This window comes from Hippocampus guttulatus, chromosome 11 (assembly GCF_054856545.1).
Source record: "Hippocampus guttulatus isolate MCC_2025c chromosome 11, RoL_Hgut_1.0, whole genome shotgun sequence".
Taxonomy (NCBI): Eukaryota; Metazoa; Chordata; class Actinopteri; order Syngnathiformes; family Syngnathidae; genus Hippocampus; species Hippocampus guttulatus.
In genome coordinates, this window is record NC_141271.1 from 4,307,385 (window position 1) to 4,323,800 (window position 16,416).

General features: G+C 41.6%; 1 protein-coding gene across 2 annotated transcripts in view; it reads right to left on the minus strand.

Moving 5' to 3' along the window:
• The window catches only part of man1a2 (mannosidase, alpha, class 1A, member 2), a 127,901-nt gene that overhangs the window by 3,885 nt on the left and 107,600 nt on the right, over positions 1-16,416 (minus strand). For both annotated transcript variants that reach the window (XM_086123596.1, XM_086123595.1), the window contains exons 10-13: positions 10,317-10,432; positions 8,083-8,302; positions 7,361-7,533; positions 156-271 (exon numbers count right to left, since the gene is read on the minus strand). In XM_086123596.1, the coding sequence (XP_085979722.1) occupies positions 156-271; positions 7,361-7,533; positions 8,083-8,302; positions 10,317-10,432 (625 nt within the window). The remainder of the gene's footprint in view (positions 1-155; positions 272-7,360; positions 7,534-8,082; positions 8,303-10,316; positions 10,433-16,416) is intronic.

Consider the following 16,416-nt stretch of genomic DNA (forward strand, 5'->3'; position numbering starts at 1 on the left):
GCACTTTTATGTTTTTTTTTTTTTAATCGCGTGGTTTGTGCTGTTTTTGTATCTTTTCGAGAAAAGGCTTCTGACAAACGTTAAAATGGCCTTTATTTTAAACGATCGAGCACCACATGTTGCTTTGGCATGCACTCAACAGTCTATTAGCTTACTTGAGCGTCTCCGCCAAAAAGAAGCTCTGCTGCACGTCATCGTACGTCGGGTTGGAAGAGTAGACGTCCTTTACACCCGAGAAGCCTCCACTCACCCTGCAGTACTTGTCGATGGCCTGTAGGAGGCGGTAGAGGAGATTTTGCACCGTTAGAAAACAAAAATTAAATCAGAATCAGAATCATCTTTATTGGCCAAGTATGGAGAGAACACACAAGGAATTTGTTTCCGGTAGCACAGGCTACACTAGTATCATCATAAACAAGGACATGACAAATAAGTACAGTGGTACCTCTATTTCCAAAAATTTATTGGTTCTGGAAGAAATTTCGGAACTACAAAATTTTGTAAGTAGAGACACATTTTCCATGTAAATGTCCTAATCTGTTCCAAGCCCCACCAACATTCAGACATAAATGTTTTCTAAAGCATAAAAATGCATCAAAATATGGAACAAATACATGTTACAATTAGAATATTGCACAATAAATGAGAATTGTGCATAATGTAAAAAACAAAGATAAGAGTAAAGAATAAAAATGATGGTCATTTAACTTTTAATTGCACCTTCATTGTTTTTCTTGCCCTCTTCAGGTCAAGTTCTCTCTCAGAAGTGGTTTTTGCCTGGCGCTTTGTAAAGAACTGATCCTAGGGCGTTTGCTTTTGTCGGCTTTTAACAATCCTTTGAAAATGACCAAGAAAAACATCAGCATAGTGAGCGATCGCCTGACTGGTGAACACTTTTTCTGGATCATTCGCATTTACGTAAAACTATCAAACGCCTCATGGCCTGAGGGGCAAATGACGAGGACTCTGTAGAGAGACATATCTATCCTATTTATCTATCTATCTACACACATAGACATATAAGGTAGAGGTCCCTCTTCGCCAATGGGATGCCAGGATGCTCGGTAAGAGCCAATGGCACAGCAGCTATAAGTATGTTGAGTTTGGGAAATTCGGAGCTGCGAGTAGCAGCCCATTCTGTATTTTTACCTTTCGTATCTTGAAATTTCTTTCATAACAAGAGGCAATATTTTCATGTGGAGGCGTTTCGTAACTTGAAAAGTGCGTATGAAGCGACGTTCGTAAGTAGAGGTACCACTGTATATGGTCTCTTCGTGGAAGGTCTAGTGTAAATAAATACAATCCATCGTTTGTTTTCATTATTCTGAATAGGTATGCCACAATGTCACTAAATTATTTCTACACAGATGCACACCTGTCTTGTTTTTTTTTTTTTAAAGTTTTTCCTTACCCTCCTGGGGGTCTAGATGAGGGGATGTTGTTAAGATTTGTCAACTGTTGACATGTGAATCCCTGTAAGCCATTTCTGTGATTAAGGGCGAAATAAATAAATTTGACTTGCCCACTGCATGGAGGCCAGGCCATGCCCCCAAAACGCTTTCATTCCAGAGGTTTTTGCGGCATTAATTAGCGGCGGTTGTTTGTCTTTAGCAGGGTGTCTCTGTGCAAAGCATGCAGAATGAAGTTGTTCTTTGATCACCTCATCTGTACCTCAACTGCCACACCCACACGGTGCAAGTGATCGACAATTACCCGCTGGGCAATCAAGGTTCTCTTCATGTTTTAAACAACATCCCTCTTAAGCCCGCCACACCCCGATCCACGTGGCCCAACCTGTCGTGGAGTGTGCGGGGATTGGCAACTACTTTTCATGACTGGCTAACCGTCGACCACTAGTTTGGTGTGCATTTGTCCTGACTGCATTAATTAGGAGCAAGCGTTGCCCATTCAGCTTCACTTGATTGCTGTTAAGTGATTGGTCAAGGAGTGGGCTAGTAGGAAATGCCAGCAAAGTGCTTGGTTGTGCATGGCCTTGTAAACTGCTTTTACGTAGCAATCACCTACTTTGTGCTTTGTGTAGACTTTGGAGGAAATGTTTTAAGTTAGAACACAACCTTTGTAAATACCTGTAAATATCTGTAAATATTTATTCAAGCAGAGCAATCAAAGGAGGGGGAAGCCATTTTTGTTTTAACGCGTTTTCTCCTGTTTTTCCTTTGTAGGAGGTTAGTCAGCTATTTGTCTTTTATTTTCCTCTTTTTGTTTCGGGAAGTTTTAGGGTGTTTTGGTTTTGTTTGTTATGTTGGCCTATACTCCCTCTGAAGCCAAAAGAATGGCTCCTTAAGAACTTAATTGACTGATGCCGCTGGTCTTTCTGGGTGTGAGAAGACTGGGGGAGCACCCACACATGTGTCCCAAGGTTTCCAGTGATAATTTTACAGTTTACCACCAGCGAGTCCCAGGGACTCACTGATCAGAAAAGCACGAGTCCCATTATGCATTTCGAGAGTCCCAAATTTCGAATTCTGAAATGGTCCACTTATTCAATTGCATATGATAATAACACAAAAAACAACATATACATACAATTATAAACAAATGCTGCAAAAATTTAAATAATTTAGTAGCAGGCCTGAGGATTTCGGATATTCACGGTAACCGTTTTTCGGTACCCAATGGGAAACCATGGTAACTAATTTTGGGGTCCATAAACGTTTATCATGGGAACCCACTTTTCTATTTTGACTGATATTCATATCCAGAATTCTGAAACTCAAAAGTATAATGTTTCAAGGGTAAATGTTTGAAAACTATGCATTAACAATAAACATTACATCAGCAGCTGTGTACTCCAGGTTTATTCCAAAAAATAAATGGATCAAAAACTGGTGGACTCATGTGGCATCATGAATGAACATACCAAAAAAATCAGAGTATTTTTTCCAATCTCACACTGCAAAGATTAATTTACTGGTAATTATTAATACAGGTAAGGATTGATGTGGCTTGACATCCTCTTCCCAAAACGATGCATGTGTAATCTACTATCAATTTGACGAAAGAATCTAACACACGTCATCATTAGTTCTACCAACAGTTAACATTAGCATTACTACACGTTGTGACAAATGTTTTATTCCTAAAGTTACCATGCTACAACCAGTAAATTATAGAATAACCAAGAACTGTTTCATAATATTTTTCATAGCGATTAGCCGATACAGTGATCCCTCGCTATTTCACGGTTCGTTTATCGCGGCTTTAGTGCATTGCGGATTTTTTCAAACATATTCATTAAAAAAAAAAAATATATATATATATTTTTTGAAGTCCGCAAAAAGTCCGCAAACGGTCCGCGAGGAGCAGCGAAAGTCAGCAAAACAACAGTGAGTCACATAAGGGGTTTTCACACGGCAAGATTTGGTCCGGTGCTACGCCGGGGCTGCCCCAGTAGAGCGTTCACACGTGCAAATTAGCTCCGGCGTAGCGCCGGAAAAGAGCTTACACCGGACCAAATTTGATCCACCTCAGGGAGGTGGTTTAAAAATTTGCGCCGGAGCAAATGCTTGTTTGCGAAGCAGCACCGATGTAAATTTGCACGTGTGAACGCAACTGGGTTAAATTTGCTCCTTAGCAAATGCTTGTGAAGAGTTGATTACGTACGGCGAGAATGCGTTGCTTTCGTGCTGTGTCGGACTTCCGTCATGTGTTTGTTTAATAACGACACAAGACTTGGCTGCTAACATCTTTCTAATAGAGAAATCTATGAACAAAATTGTATCATGTTAAAAGTTTCGGTTAATTTGGGCATGTCTGGACATACTCAGCGCAGAGGCGTCGACCGTTAGGGCGGAGGGCCTTTTCTTGAGTAATCACGTCAAAGCAAGGGGGGCGAACAGATGGAAGAAGACTAGATTCAATCACAGAGTCGGAATGAACAAATTGGGAACAGAGAGTTGTTGAATACCAAAAGACAGTTTGGGAACAGCTCTCACACCCAGGTGATCATTTGTCATCAGCAAAGTCTGTGACTTGTGTATTCGGGTAGATCAGATCATTACCGAGAGGCCAGGCCGGGGGGCGCGGTATGCAAATCTCGGGGGCAGTGTTTTTCTTGTATTTTGCAATAAAAGTTCGAACCGGCGGAGAGGGAGCCGAGTATGTATCATCGGAGCAACTAACCGTCGTTTGCTCTCAGAGATCCGCTCCCGCCGATATTGAAGACAATTTTCCTGTGTGCCGAGTCATTTCTTTAACTTTGCCCGAGAAAATCTCTGACACTTTCCTTTTGTAGGAGACTGGACTGTCTCGGAGTTGTTTGTGTAGTTTGTTCCTTTGTTGTGTGTTCACAACCCCCCGCCCCCCATATAATTTATTTTGTGATTTCCTCTCTTGATTTTGTGTTTGGCGCATTACGTGTTTGCTTTTCTGAGTGTCATTGAAGTCATCGTTGATTTACGTTTTCTGGGGCGGTCACTCTCGAGCAGAAGGCAAGTAGACCGAGAAGGAGAAGGACGCGCCTGTCCAGTAGTCGCTTGCGTTGTGTATACGTTTTAAAAAGAACCAATACGACAGCTCATTTGTTTTCTGTCGTTTTGCTCCGCTGCAGAAACTGCTGTGTGAACGCAAGTGGGGCTGCACCGACGCTGTGCCGGTGCTGACACGCTCAGCGGCTTTGTACGTGTGAACGCTCTACACAATTTGCTGCAGTGTAAAATATATCGCAACAAAATACATCGGTGCAGCACCGGAGCAAATGTGTGCCGTGTGAACCCCCCTATAGAGCAACATATACAGTACATGTGGGGTGAAGGGGGGGCTGAGAAGATGCAGCAAAGCCATGTTGATTGGCTGTGCATCTTCTTTGTCTTATCACGTGGGTTACTCTTTGATCTTTAATCGTGTCTAAGTGTTGTTTAGATACGTGCTAGTGTGCGCGTGTGCTTGTGTGTGCAGACAGAGAGAGAGAGAGAGAGAGAGAGAGAGAGAGAGAGAGAGAGAGAGAGAGAGAGAGAGAGAGAGGAGGCTTATAAGAACAAAAGCAGGTCTCTTCCATCCTTAATTGTCTAATCATCCTTAATTGACGAATCAGAAACTGCACAGCCGCGGGATCGCTGGCCTGTGTGTGTGTGTGTGTGTGTATCTCGTAGTTTGTTTTTTGTTTTGACTGAGAAATTTCCTTGCGTCCCAAAAACGCACATTATTTGGAACTGTGCATCCCGCGGGAAAATTGTGCGTCTAGGATGTGGGACGCAGAGGTAACGAGATGGCTGGTTTCTGCTCCATGTACACCACTTTGTATACAACGATGGTTGTTTTAAAGTGCTCTATAAATGCAGTTGAGTTGAGTTTCCCTCCACTGGGACATAACATGGTGAAGAGAGACGTGCTGCTACTTTCGGTGAAGCACAATCATCCCCCCACGTAACAAACACAAATTAAGAGACAGTATGCCAATGTGACAAGACACAAGGGAAGGTGCTGGGCGGGGCTGCGACGATGCACAGCCAATCAGCTCACGGGATAAATCCACTCGTGCTGTCATTGATCGACATTGCGCCGGGAACAAACCATGCATACAGGCGTGTGCAAAACCTGAGTCATTTAGCATTTTTTTTCTGAATACAGTACTTTGGAAAAAAAAACGCGATGTTCTGAAGCTGCCATAAATGAAGCGCGATATAACTAGTTCGTGCAAAATAAGGGAGGAGCAAACATATAGAAGCTTGCGCAACAGCTCTCTACCCAAATCATTCCACGTTGTACTCTATGTATACTGCAATCGGCATGCTCTTTCACTTGAAAATGTCCTCTGGGATACGGTTTAATATCCATGAGGTTTTGGAGAAGCTCTTTGCCAGTGAAAGTAACAGAGGACAATGTGTCCGAGAAAGAGGACTGTGTTAAAGAGGACCCTGATTTTGAGGCATTCTCATCTGATGAGTGAGAGTTGTGACCTTCCTGTTGTCTCTTAACCACCAGCAGACACGACCCCTTCCAAAAATAAAAAGATAATATGTTAACAATCTAGACACTTGAGTGACTGTCACTGAGTGCTTGGTTTCATTTCATGGAGGCTAAGCCAATGGATGCCAAGTAAACCTGCCAATTTGGCATCAAAATATGGAAGGGGGACTTTTTTGGACCAACTAAGTCATGCAATTGGTGAAACCTCACATTGAAAGAAGATGGTGCCTTACAAGAGCATCGACAGATGCTGCAGCAATTGTGAGGGACATACAGACAGAGACAAACACCCGAATTCCTCCAATGGTACAAGAAATGTGGCAAGTGTCTCACACACAAAAAGAATCCACCTCCCGCACCAAAAAAAACGAACTATGCCACTGTCAGTCCCAAGCGCGGATAACTAATGAGGACGGGTGAGGGAGACTTTATGAGCGAGACAAATATCTGACCAAAAAAAAAAAGGAGCTCAAAATAAGTAGACATGTTCATGAGGGCAGGGGGCCAGGTGGGGAGAGGAGCTTCCCAACATTCATCAATATGGTTCAATCTGTGAGAGTCGTGAATGCAAACCCCAAATTAGAAAATATTTGGATGAAAGATTTTCAAGACCCAAACTCAAAAACGGAATGTTTGACCCGGTGGTGGGGCGACAGGAAAGGTAATTTCATCACCAAAACGTACCGGTTTCATCCTCTTGTGGCTATTAAATGTCTTCTGAAAATTTCAGAAGAGTTGAATGAAAACCTTTAAGGATACATTAATTTAAAAGTTTGACCTGATGGTGGCGCTAGAAGACAGGCCAACTGGCTGCAGTCTTGAGCTAAATATCCCAGGGGTAAAATTGACCACAAGGGTATAAAATGTGTTCGCAATATTTGAGGATAATAGGAGGGTTGAAGCAGAAAGTATCCAACTTCGAAAATCAAAATAGCTGGCAATTTAATCAGGTTCTAGAGCCGGTGGATGAGATGTATAACATCCTTGAAGTGCAAGAACAAACTAAGAGAATGCACTTGATCCTGTAGTTGAAATAGTGGAGTGAAGAATACAGTAGTCTAACAGGTCCAATACAAGCAAATTCAATGAATGACACCTCTTACAGTAGAGTAGAGCTGGGAACACTTAACAAGTTTTCCAGTGGATACGTCTTCAGTACTTAACCGATGCTGTCATCAGGTGTTTCGGTGAGTAACATTAAACAGCCCAGGCTGAGGAAGGCCCATCAGGAGGCGATCAGGTTCCGAACCGTAACCCCAAAAACACTCACCCCGGCCTGAGCCCAGCCTGTACAAAGTTTCTCATCTAGTTATAAAGAAGTCCTTCGTGCTTCTGTTTGGTGACTTCATGGGTACTGTCAAATATTTATATAGCTGGCGCAACTATCATTACCATTAGTAACGGCATTAGTTTTTAAATGTATGAGGGGTACCTGTGCTGCTTCCCAGCCCCACTGGCGGTATTTGGGGTCATGGGTGAACCTCCACATGTACCAGTAGGTTTCGATGACCTCGGGCCGCAGGATGTAGTACTTCTCGTTCTGCCTCACAGCCACTGCCTCCAGGCCACTATCGAACTTGAAGGCCTCGGGGCCCAGCTTGACAACTGGAGGGGAAAAGATGATCAAAATTGATACTAATTTTGATTGTCATTGTTAAGTTTGAATTTCTGACTGTCAGAAATCATATGTGGAGTGTAATGTGGCATACAAATTCAGAGATGAAAGTGGACTCTCCTATAAGTGCTCGGGTACTTGTGCATGGTAAAGTGCTGACCTGTACTGAAAACATGACAGAAATGTGTTGGTTTTTAGAAGTTTGCCCACCAGATATTCGAAAAGACCAGGAACCAAACCTTTATTATGAGGTTTGTGGAAGGTAATTTCTCACAGGTAAGGATTACAATTACGGATGTCTCCCACATTCTAAAAACATTAGAGCACTCTAAACTGTCCTGAGGTGTGAATGTAAGCGCGGATGTTTGTTCGTCTGTGTGTGCCCTGCGATTGGCTGGCAACTGGTTCAGGGTGCCCCCTGCCTACTGAAGACAGCTGGGATAGGCTCCAGCACCCCCCGCGAACCTTATGAGGATAAAGCAGATCGGAAAATGGATGGATGGATGGTACTTGGTACTGCTTGTAGTAGCATTGCCCACCTGTCCTGTCATAAGACTCGTGGCAGGTGTGTGCAATCTCTGCGCCCAGCTGCAGCCAGTGGCCTGCCTTGTCTTCGGGCGAGCCATCTGCGCCCAGCGCGAACATGCCGCCGGCAAAGCACGCCAGGTGGCCCATCTTCCTCTCCAGGTGGCCATTCTTCCACTCGCCAATGAATGTCAGACCACTGTTGGACTTGCGGATCAGGTGGCGCTCGATTGCCTGCAGGTGGGCAGGCATTTTGAATTGTTTTGAATGTTTGAATATCGTGACACATATAAAATTCATAATGAACCTTTGCAATTTGGTGTAAAAGTAAAACTATATGAATAAGTAATCATAACAGACTGCGACTAGAGTTTGCACAACGATGTAACTACAACCCAAAGCTCGACACTAAATGTTCACCTGTTAGCGCTGGTGCTAGTGCTCACGGGGCAAGGCCATGCATGTTGATTAGTAGCTGTGTTAAATGGTGCTTCATATGAAGTAAAGATTGACAAACTCAAGTTTTGAAATATGCATAATATTTTGCCTTGAATTAAAAGTTTGTTTGCAATTAATTTTATATGACTTTACTAAATGTGTTAAATGAAGCAGGCAAATGTCTATGCATTTATCAATCAATAATAGCATTTATCGATTAATCTGCTAAAATGTATGGTACATAAATATAAGACTACTATGACTGCTTTATAGAGCATTTTGCATTTACAGTTTCACCTTCTAATGCAGCAACGTCAGTGTCTCAACGTAAATGTTTGTAGTGGGCAGAGACAATTTTATCACTGTTGCGCGCATACTGAACACACTATGCATCCCGACCTTGCATGAGCCAACCGCAACAAACATACACACCAATGAACACTACCTATGAGTAGCGCTTGTCAGAGGACATGTGACAATATTCCTATACAATGTTACAACAATTCCATTTGAGGTCCACCAGCCTACATCAGCCGTTCCCTGATGATGCGATCTCGATGAGCTGGAGCATTGTTGTCCATGAAGATGAAATTAGGGCTGTGTTGTACATGTTGGGGCACAATCACTGGATAAATAATATTATTCGGGTAATATGGGTTTGTCACTGTACCATTCACAAAGTGTTGGGGGTTCTGCGCCGACTGGACACACCTGCCCACACTGTAACACAAAACCCGTCTGGTGACAGCAGTGGCTGATGCATAGCGCTCTCGTTGACCTCTCCAACATCGTTGGAGGCCATAATTTCTGCTCAACGTGAATCGACAGCACTGAGGCTCACTGGTCCCTCATCCAGTGTAAATGCCCCCTGGCCCATGCGTGTGGTCAGGTACCTATGCAGGTCATCTAGCACGCAGATCACACTGATGTAAACGGTTTTGAATAGTCTGACGTGACACTTGGGTGCCTATCACCTCTCTTAAATGTGCCTGGAGTTGAGCGGCATTCATTATCTGGTTTCTCAGGACATTGTTCACAATGTAGCGGTCATGAGCATGGGATGTGGCCAAAGGACGTCCACTTCTACATCTTTCTGTGACTCTTCCAGTCTCTCTGTATCTCTCTTGCAACCTGCTGATAACAATCTGTGACACTATGACTTCCGAACCACCGGAACTCTCCCCAGAGCTGGCCACCCATCTAAATTAGATCAAGCAGGGAGGTGACCAAGAACCCGAATGTTACTCTCTCAGAGCTCCAGCGGTCCTCTGTGGAAAGAGGATAACCTTCCAGGACAACAATCTCTGCAGCACTCCACTATTCAGGCCTGTTTGGTAAAGTGGCCAGATGGAAGCCAATTCTTAGTAAACAGCATATGGCTGCCCACCCGGAGTTTGCCAAAAGGCACCTGAAGGGCTCTCAGACCCTCAGAAAGAAAATTCTCTGGTCTGATGAGACAAAGACTGAACTCTTTAGCTGTAACTACGGCCAACTGTGCAACATCAAAGCAAGGCTGTGAACACTTACAGTATGTGCAAGTGATGTCTTAGGGTTTTGTTTTGTTTTTGTAATACATTTGCAAAAATTCTCCTTTCATATTGTCATGATGTGTGTTGTGTTATGTGTAAAAGTTCGAGGAAAAAAATGAATTTATTCAATTTTGAGATGAGGCTATAACAACATGTGGAAAAAGTAAAATGCTGTGAATACTTTACAGATGCACTGTAGCTACTTTTAATCATTTCCAGAGCTACATCAGCAGTAGGTGAGAGCCAGTTTGAGAACATGCTAACGTGAGAGAAAGTTTTACCTCAATGGCATCGTCGTACGTCTTGCGTGCTTCTGTGTCCGTTTTGTCTGACATGAGCCATGCTTTCAGTAGGTATTCGTAAAAGCTGTCCCCCAGCCCGCCAACTGAAGTGTGATCTGTATACACCAGACAACACTGTAAACAACTGATTTGGAGATGTCCTTCCAAGCCAGCCTTGAGCAAGCCTTTAAAGTCGATCGGCAGACTTAGGATACCGCTCTCCGATGCACATAACCCCGCCCTCCCCCTACCCCACCCCCCGAAAAAAAGGCATGCGCACAAGAAATATTAAAAACATGAGACAAAGACATTTAAAAATAAACGGAACAGTGCAATTTTGGATGATTTAAATCAACCATTTCATATATCAAAGACAGCTAAAAGACCAAAACTTCCAGTACCGCAATTGCGAGAGCTGTTTGAAGGCTACAAATGATATTAGAGATGCATCAGCAACACCTTTTGTATTACTCTTGTTGGAGTGTTTCAAGATTGATTTATGATTTTAATGTTAAGCCATTCACAATTGTTATTTGTTTTGAAATTATGACACTGATTGTTAAACTTTTTCTTCAAACATGTCTTTTTTTTATTCATTACAATACTTCCTCCTGGGATTTTTTTCTTTTTTGTATTTTTAAATGGTTATTACTGTTTCTTTATAAATATACCAACTAATAGTCCTAGAATGGACTAAAATCCACTTTACAGTGTCCACAGTACTTTAGTCTAACAATTACAGTACAGCAATACACAAATATTCTCCAAAATGTTTTTCCTTTGCTCTGATTGCCTCTATATGCTGCTCTCACACAACTCTAATTGCCCCACGAGGATAAATAAAGTTTTCTGAATCTGAATTCCTCTTCCATGCAAAGCCTTGCTTGCCCCGGTATGATCTTCAATCCTTAATTAACTTTTTTTTTTAAATCATTATTATAAAAGTAATACCTTTTTTTTTTAAATCATCACATTTAAATATTAACTAAGTACTAAATGTGACAAAAGGAAATTGTCCGGGCAACCATAGTGAAGCGATGCATTTATCGTGATGCATGTATTATGTGATTTGACCACTAGGTGACACTCCACGATCAAAATAACTTGAGCTTTGTGCTGACTGTGCACTTTCAAAGCATCCAGCCAAGGAAAAGCCGTGTTGTTTACTTCCAAGACATTCCATAAAACCTCATTAACTTAACATAACAATCATCAGTAGCCCTAACTTTACCGCTTTCCATAGATATGGAATTCATTAAGTCAAGACACTTTTATTCAAGTGCTGTTTACATTATCCATCTTTAAAAAAAAAAAAAACATTTCCCTTGATGAATAAAAATAGATGGATAGATCCCACACAACAGTATGCCAAGCGCAAGGGACATCAACGCAACACCTGAAGCTGCTATGGAAGACAAAAGACAAAACAAAAATATGTTACAACTACTAGTTGATATTTAGTGTAAAAACACACAATTAAAACAAAGAGTATTAAACATTGCACAGTCTACTTACACACCAAAATGTTCAGCCAAACTACATAATTTCATTGAATAAAAATAGGCTAATTTAATGCTCACGACGTGAAGTGCCATCAACACATGGACAGAAATTAGCGTTGATGGCATTGTATCCTAAACCTTGGGCTACTTTAACACCAACTGATCAGACCTCAGCTATGGAGCTGCACTGACTTATTATCCGTGTATTGAAGACCTGCTTGTAACTGTGTAATGTGATCTAGCGTTAACTATGGAAGAAATAAAAAAATCGGAATGCGGCGTTGAGAAGACAAATCTTTATGGAAATTGCCAGTGGCCCTCAATAGGTGGCTGGCTCACAAGCAGCATCTGCCCTGCCTGCTGCCTATTGACCTCGTACACTGCAACACATTAAGGAGGGAGTTGGCAAACTAAACAAAACAAACAAACAAGAACACTTATTGGTCACATTTGTGAAAACTATCAGTATAAACATGAGTTGTATATTTGACCTTTAAAATAAATAAATAAAGAAAGAAATCATCCCTTTCTGGACCCATTTGGTACCTCTAATTTGATTTTTAAGAAACCACCACACCCGAGGAAAAACAATCAATCCAAGACGCAGGGTGTGACTGACAAGGTGTCAGTCATTTGCTGTGCACTTAGACACCTCTGTTTCCTGGGGCTTCAGGAGCTTTGCTCAAACTATGGCGGAACAGCTCCCGCGGGTTTGAAAAGTTAAAAAGACAGATCTCAAGATCAAAACAAGGTGAACATAGAAGCTGCCTTTCAGAGTTAGAGGGTCCAAAGATAGCTGAGCCAATTAAGAAATTGTAGAAGAAAGTTCCCTTTAATCATTTGGACGGTCCAGCAGGATAAACGTCTGCTGTCAATATCTTACAAGCAACTGGGCTGCCATTTGATTGAAAAATAACCACTGTCGCTAATTGTTTCAATAGTTCAGTGCAAGTACTATTCGGGGTCGAAATGGCCTCCAAATTTTTCATTTTCAAAATTGGGGAAAAAAGCTCCTTCAGCCAATATTCAACTAAAATGTGAGTTTTCCATGTTTCCCTTGTCGTCACGATGCATGTATACATGCCAACCAGAAGGTAAAAAAAACACCTTCCACCATTTGTGCCCCCCCCCTCTCGAAATGTTAAGGCCTTTTCACACTGCACTTAACGCAGTGCGCCATGAACCAACCCATTTATTATGAATGGCCACAACCCTGGCGCTGCAAAAAATATGTTGCATGTGTTTTGGTTAGGTCAGCAGTGTATACCAGGACATGTCTCCATGTCACCAATAAACAGACCCTTTTACTGGGTAGCTTGCTGTGAGTGCAAGTTTTAACTTTCACTTTTGCTTTTAGAGTAGTGCACAAACTGCAGGTTGCTCACAGTTTGCCAGCAGTTGGAGGCGACATACAAAAGCGGTGTATTCCAAGCTTGCTTCTAAAGGAGAAATGAACAGTGGGAAATCGGCAATTCAAAGAAGAATGGAGTGAAAATGTCACACTCATTCTCCCTCCAATCAGCACAAACCCAATGGTGCTTAGCTCATTCAATGCTGGTCAATTTCAAAACGTTCCCCATTTGGCAGCTGTATCAAAGCATTTTGACAGCTTTTTCAAGACCCTCAGAAGATTGTTCTGTGACAACACAGTAAAAACACTGAACATAAGATGCAACATAAGTACGCTGTTTTTTCCCGTTCTTGAGTGATCAGCAGTTAAACATGGGTTGGTTTCACAAAGAACAGATTTCTGACAAATTGAGAAAACAAGCTTTTTGTCAAAAGAAACATGTTGAGTTGAGTAGATCAGTGACTTGAGATTCCAAATGTACAAAACAAGACTGAGAAAGGGCAAATATTTTATTGATAAATACAGAGTCAAGAAACACGCTGTGAGAACACTGACTCAACGCATGACTCAAGTGTGGCTTTTTTACATGGAGTTCGCCATTCACCCCAAGAATGATCTTTTCTCACAACTGCGACACAAACGTATTTGGTTATACAATACATATACCGTACATCGCATCGCTCTCCTGTGAAAAACACATGCCCATTTTTGTCTTTTTTTATGTCTAAAATGTAGGTGCCACATTAACATAAAAAAAGACAAAAATGGACAGGCGTGTTTTTCACAGGTCAGTGATGGTATGTTGTTTGAGTGTCCGGTGTTTCGACTTGTGCGAATTCCAACGTGTTGGCATTTCTCTCCCTCATAATCAATGTGGATAAGCTGACTATCTTCAAAGCTGTGCTGATTTTGAATTCTATTCAAATTTGAAATTCTGTTCATCATAACAGTTATGAAGAAGCTTTCATTTCAAAGCTGGGTGAGACACCCTTACACACCCGCCCATTGAAAAACAACAAATAGATTTGCTGGTGATAGTCAAAAGTTGGATTCCAGATGATGAATACAAACGCCCACAGCAGTGAATGAGTTTTTAATATGCCAGGAGGCTACTGACATGTGTCCGCTATGCTGGAGGTTGAAATCTGGAGGTTGAGCTACGCATGAATTGGAAAGACTACTTGGAGGCCACCTTGCGTTCATTTGCGGGTGTTCGTTTTCCTCATTAAAACTGTCATTAATTAATATGAGCTACATTATGAACATTTGCAATCTCTTTTGATGTGCTGAGTGCAAAAAAAAATGACAAGAGTACAAAGAAACTTTGAATACCATCGAAAAGACAAAACACGATGACAAAGTGGCAGTCATAAACAACTACAATCCATACACAATTGAAACATCTGACAACACATAACTGTGCGTGAAGAAAAGAGGGAAAAAAAAAATCAGATTGTTTTACTGAATGACCCGGAATAGTTGCTAGTAGCTAAAAAGCTTGCTTAAGCTAAAAAAGCAGCACGTGGCTCGACAGTGGTTGGCATGGTCGGAGTTGCCTGCCATTTCGGTAATTAAAGAGTCTTACATTTCTCACGTGAGTGCTCGTTTAACAGCAACCATCGGTCGATATCCAAGTTAATATGTACATTTTATCAATCTGTATAATTGAAGAGTACAAAACTAAAATGTACACATTGAAAATGGAGATATGTAGTGCATGTACAGTATGTAACACTTTTCTGTGTGTGTGTTAAGCATTAAAAGCTATCTTTCAACTAAATGGCCAAAACAAAAACAGATGTATTGACTGAGTATCTGGTTGGAGTGAGCTCTGACTTGTGAACGCCAAAATTACCGTGTTTTCCTTGACGAATGTCTTCTTGCCCTGAATCAAAATTGCCGCAAGTGTGAAATCTGAATTTGTCCCTCCTACCTGTATTGTTGCTGCCAAATTCCACAAACTAATTCACCATTTATGATGTTGGCTTTCAATCATACTTCTCTAAAACACAACTATTCCCGTATTTTCGCACCGTAAAGCGCACCTACAAGCATTTAATTTTCTCAAAAGCAGACAGTGCGCCCTATAATCCAATGCGCCTAATATAAAGAGACTGTAACTCGCTTTATATTCCCCATTGCGTTGTTTCCATGTTAGTGTTCCTCTGCCATCTAGTGGTGATTATTAACAGGAACCAAATGTAACCTAAAAGGGTTCTGCCCGACACTAATTGATATGTGCAGTCGCCAACACACACTCAAACAGACAATTACTTTGTGAGCTCTGCATAACCATTTTGAAATGAAGATAAAACCAAAAAGGATAGATAACTACTGACTAAACGAAGGAAGGAGTCAAGCAAGACTTCTAAGATATCCTTAGAATTCCCTTGTGGATGTGAGCCCAAGAGGTTTGTGTGCCTTTTTGTTGAATCAATTAATAATTTTGTCTTTCATTTATTGTTTTGTAATGCCATTTGTATTGATATGTCCGTGTTTGTGACCAGTTCTAGGCTTTGTTACAGCTGCAGCGGTTGTGAAGGCTCTGTATAAATAATGCTGTATTGTATTGTATTGTATTCCTGTAGCATAGCACCATCTAGTGCAGGGGTGTCAAACTCATTTCACATTGTGGCCACATACGGCCTCAGTAGATGTCAAGTGGGCCGGACCATTAAAATTATACCATACTCTGCTATAAATAACCAAAATATCATGTCTTTCCTTTGATTTGGTATAAAAAAGTATTGACGTATTGATACCGTCTGCTGCGTTGTGTCTGTCTCAGTGACAGATTGAGACTGCTGTTGTCTTCTTAAAACAGTGTGCCCCCCTAGCGGATATTCCATAAATCACATCTTATTAAAAATATTCATTCCGTGTCTCTTATGCATTTTTTTCCACTTTTAAATTGCCCTGCGGGCCTGATCGAACCTCCTTGGGGCCATGTTTCGGCCCGTGGGCCATACGTTTGACACCACTGATCTAGTGGATGCATAGCGCAAGCGCAGCCCCTATTACTACTACTTCTATGTGCCTTATAATGCAGTGCGCCTTATATATGAAAAGAGTTTTAAAATAGGCCATTCGTTGAAGGTGTGCCTTATAAACCAAAGCACCTGATAGTGCAGAAAATATGGTACTAAGGTGGGAATACTGTTCACCATCTCTTCCTTTTGTTTTCATCGTAGACAATCAATGTTTCTCTTTGCTCCCCTAACGCCTGTGTTATTTTTTTAAAATAGAA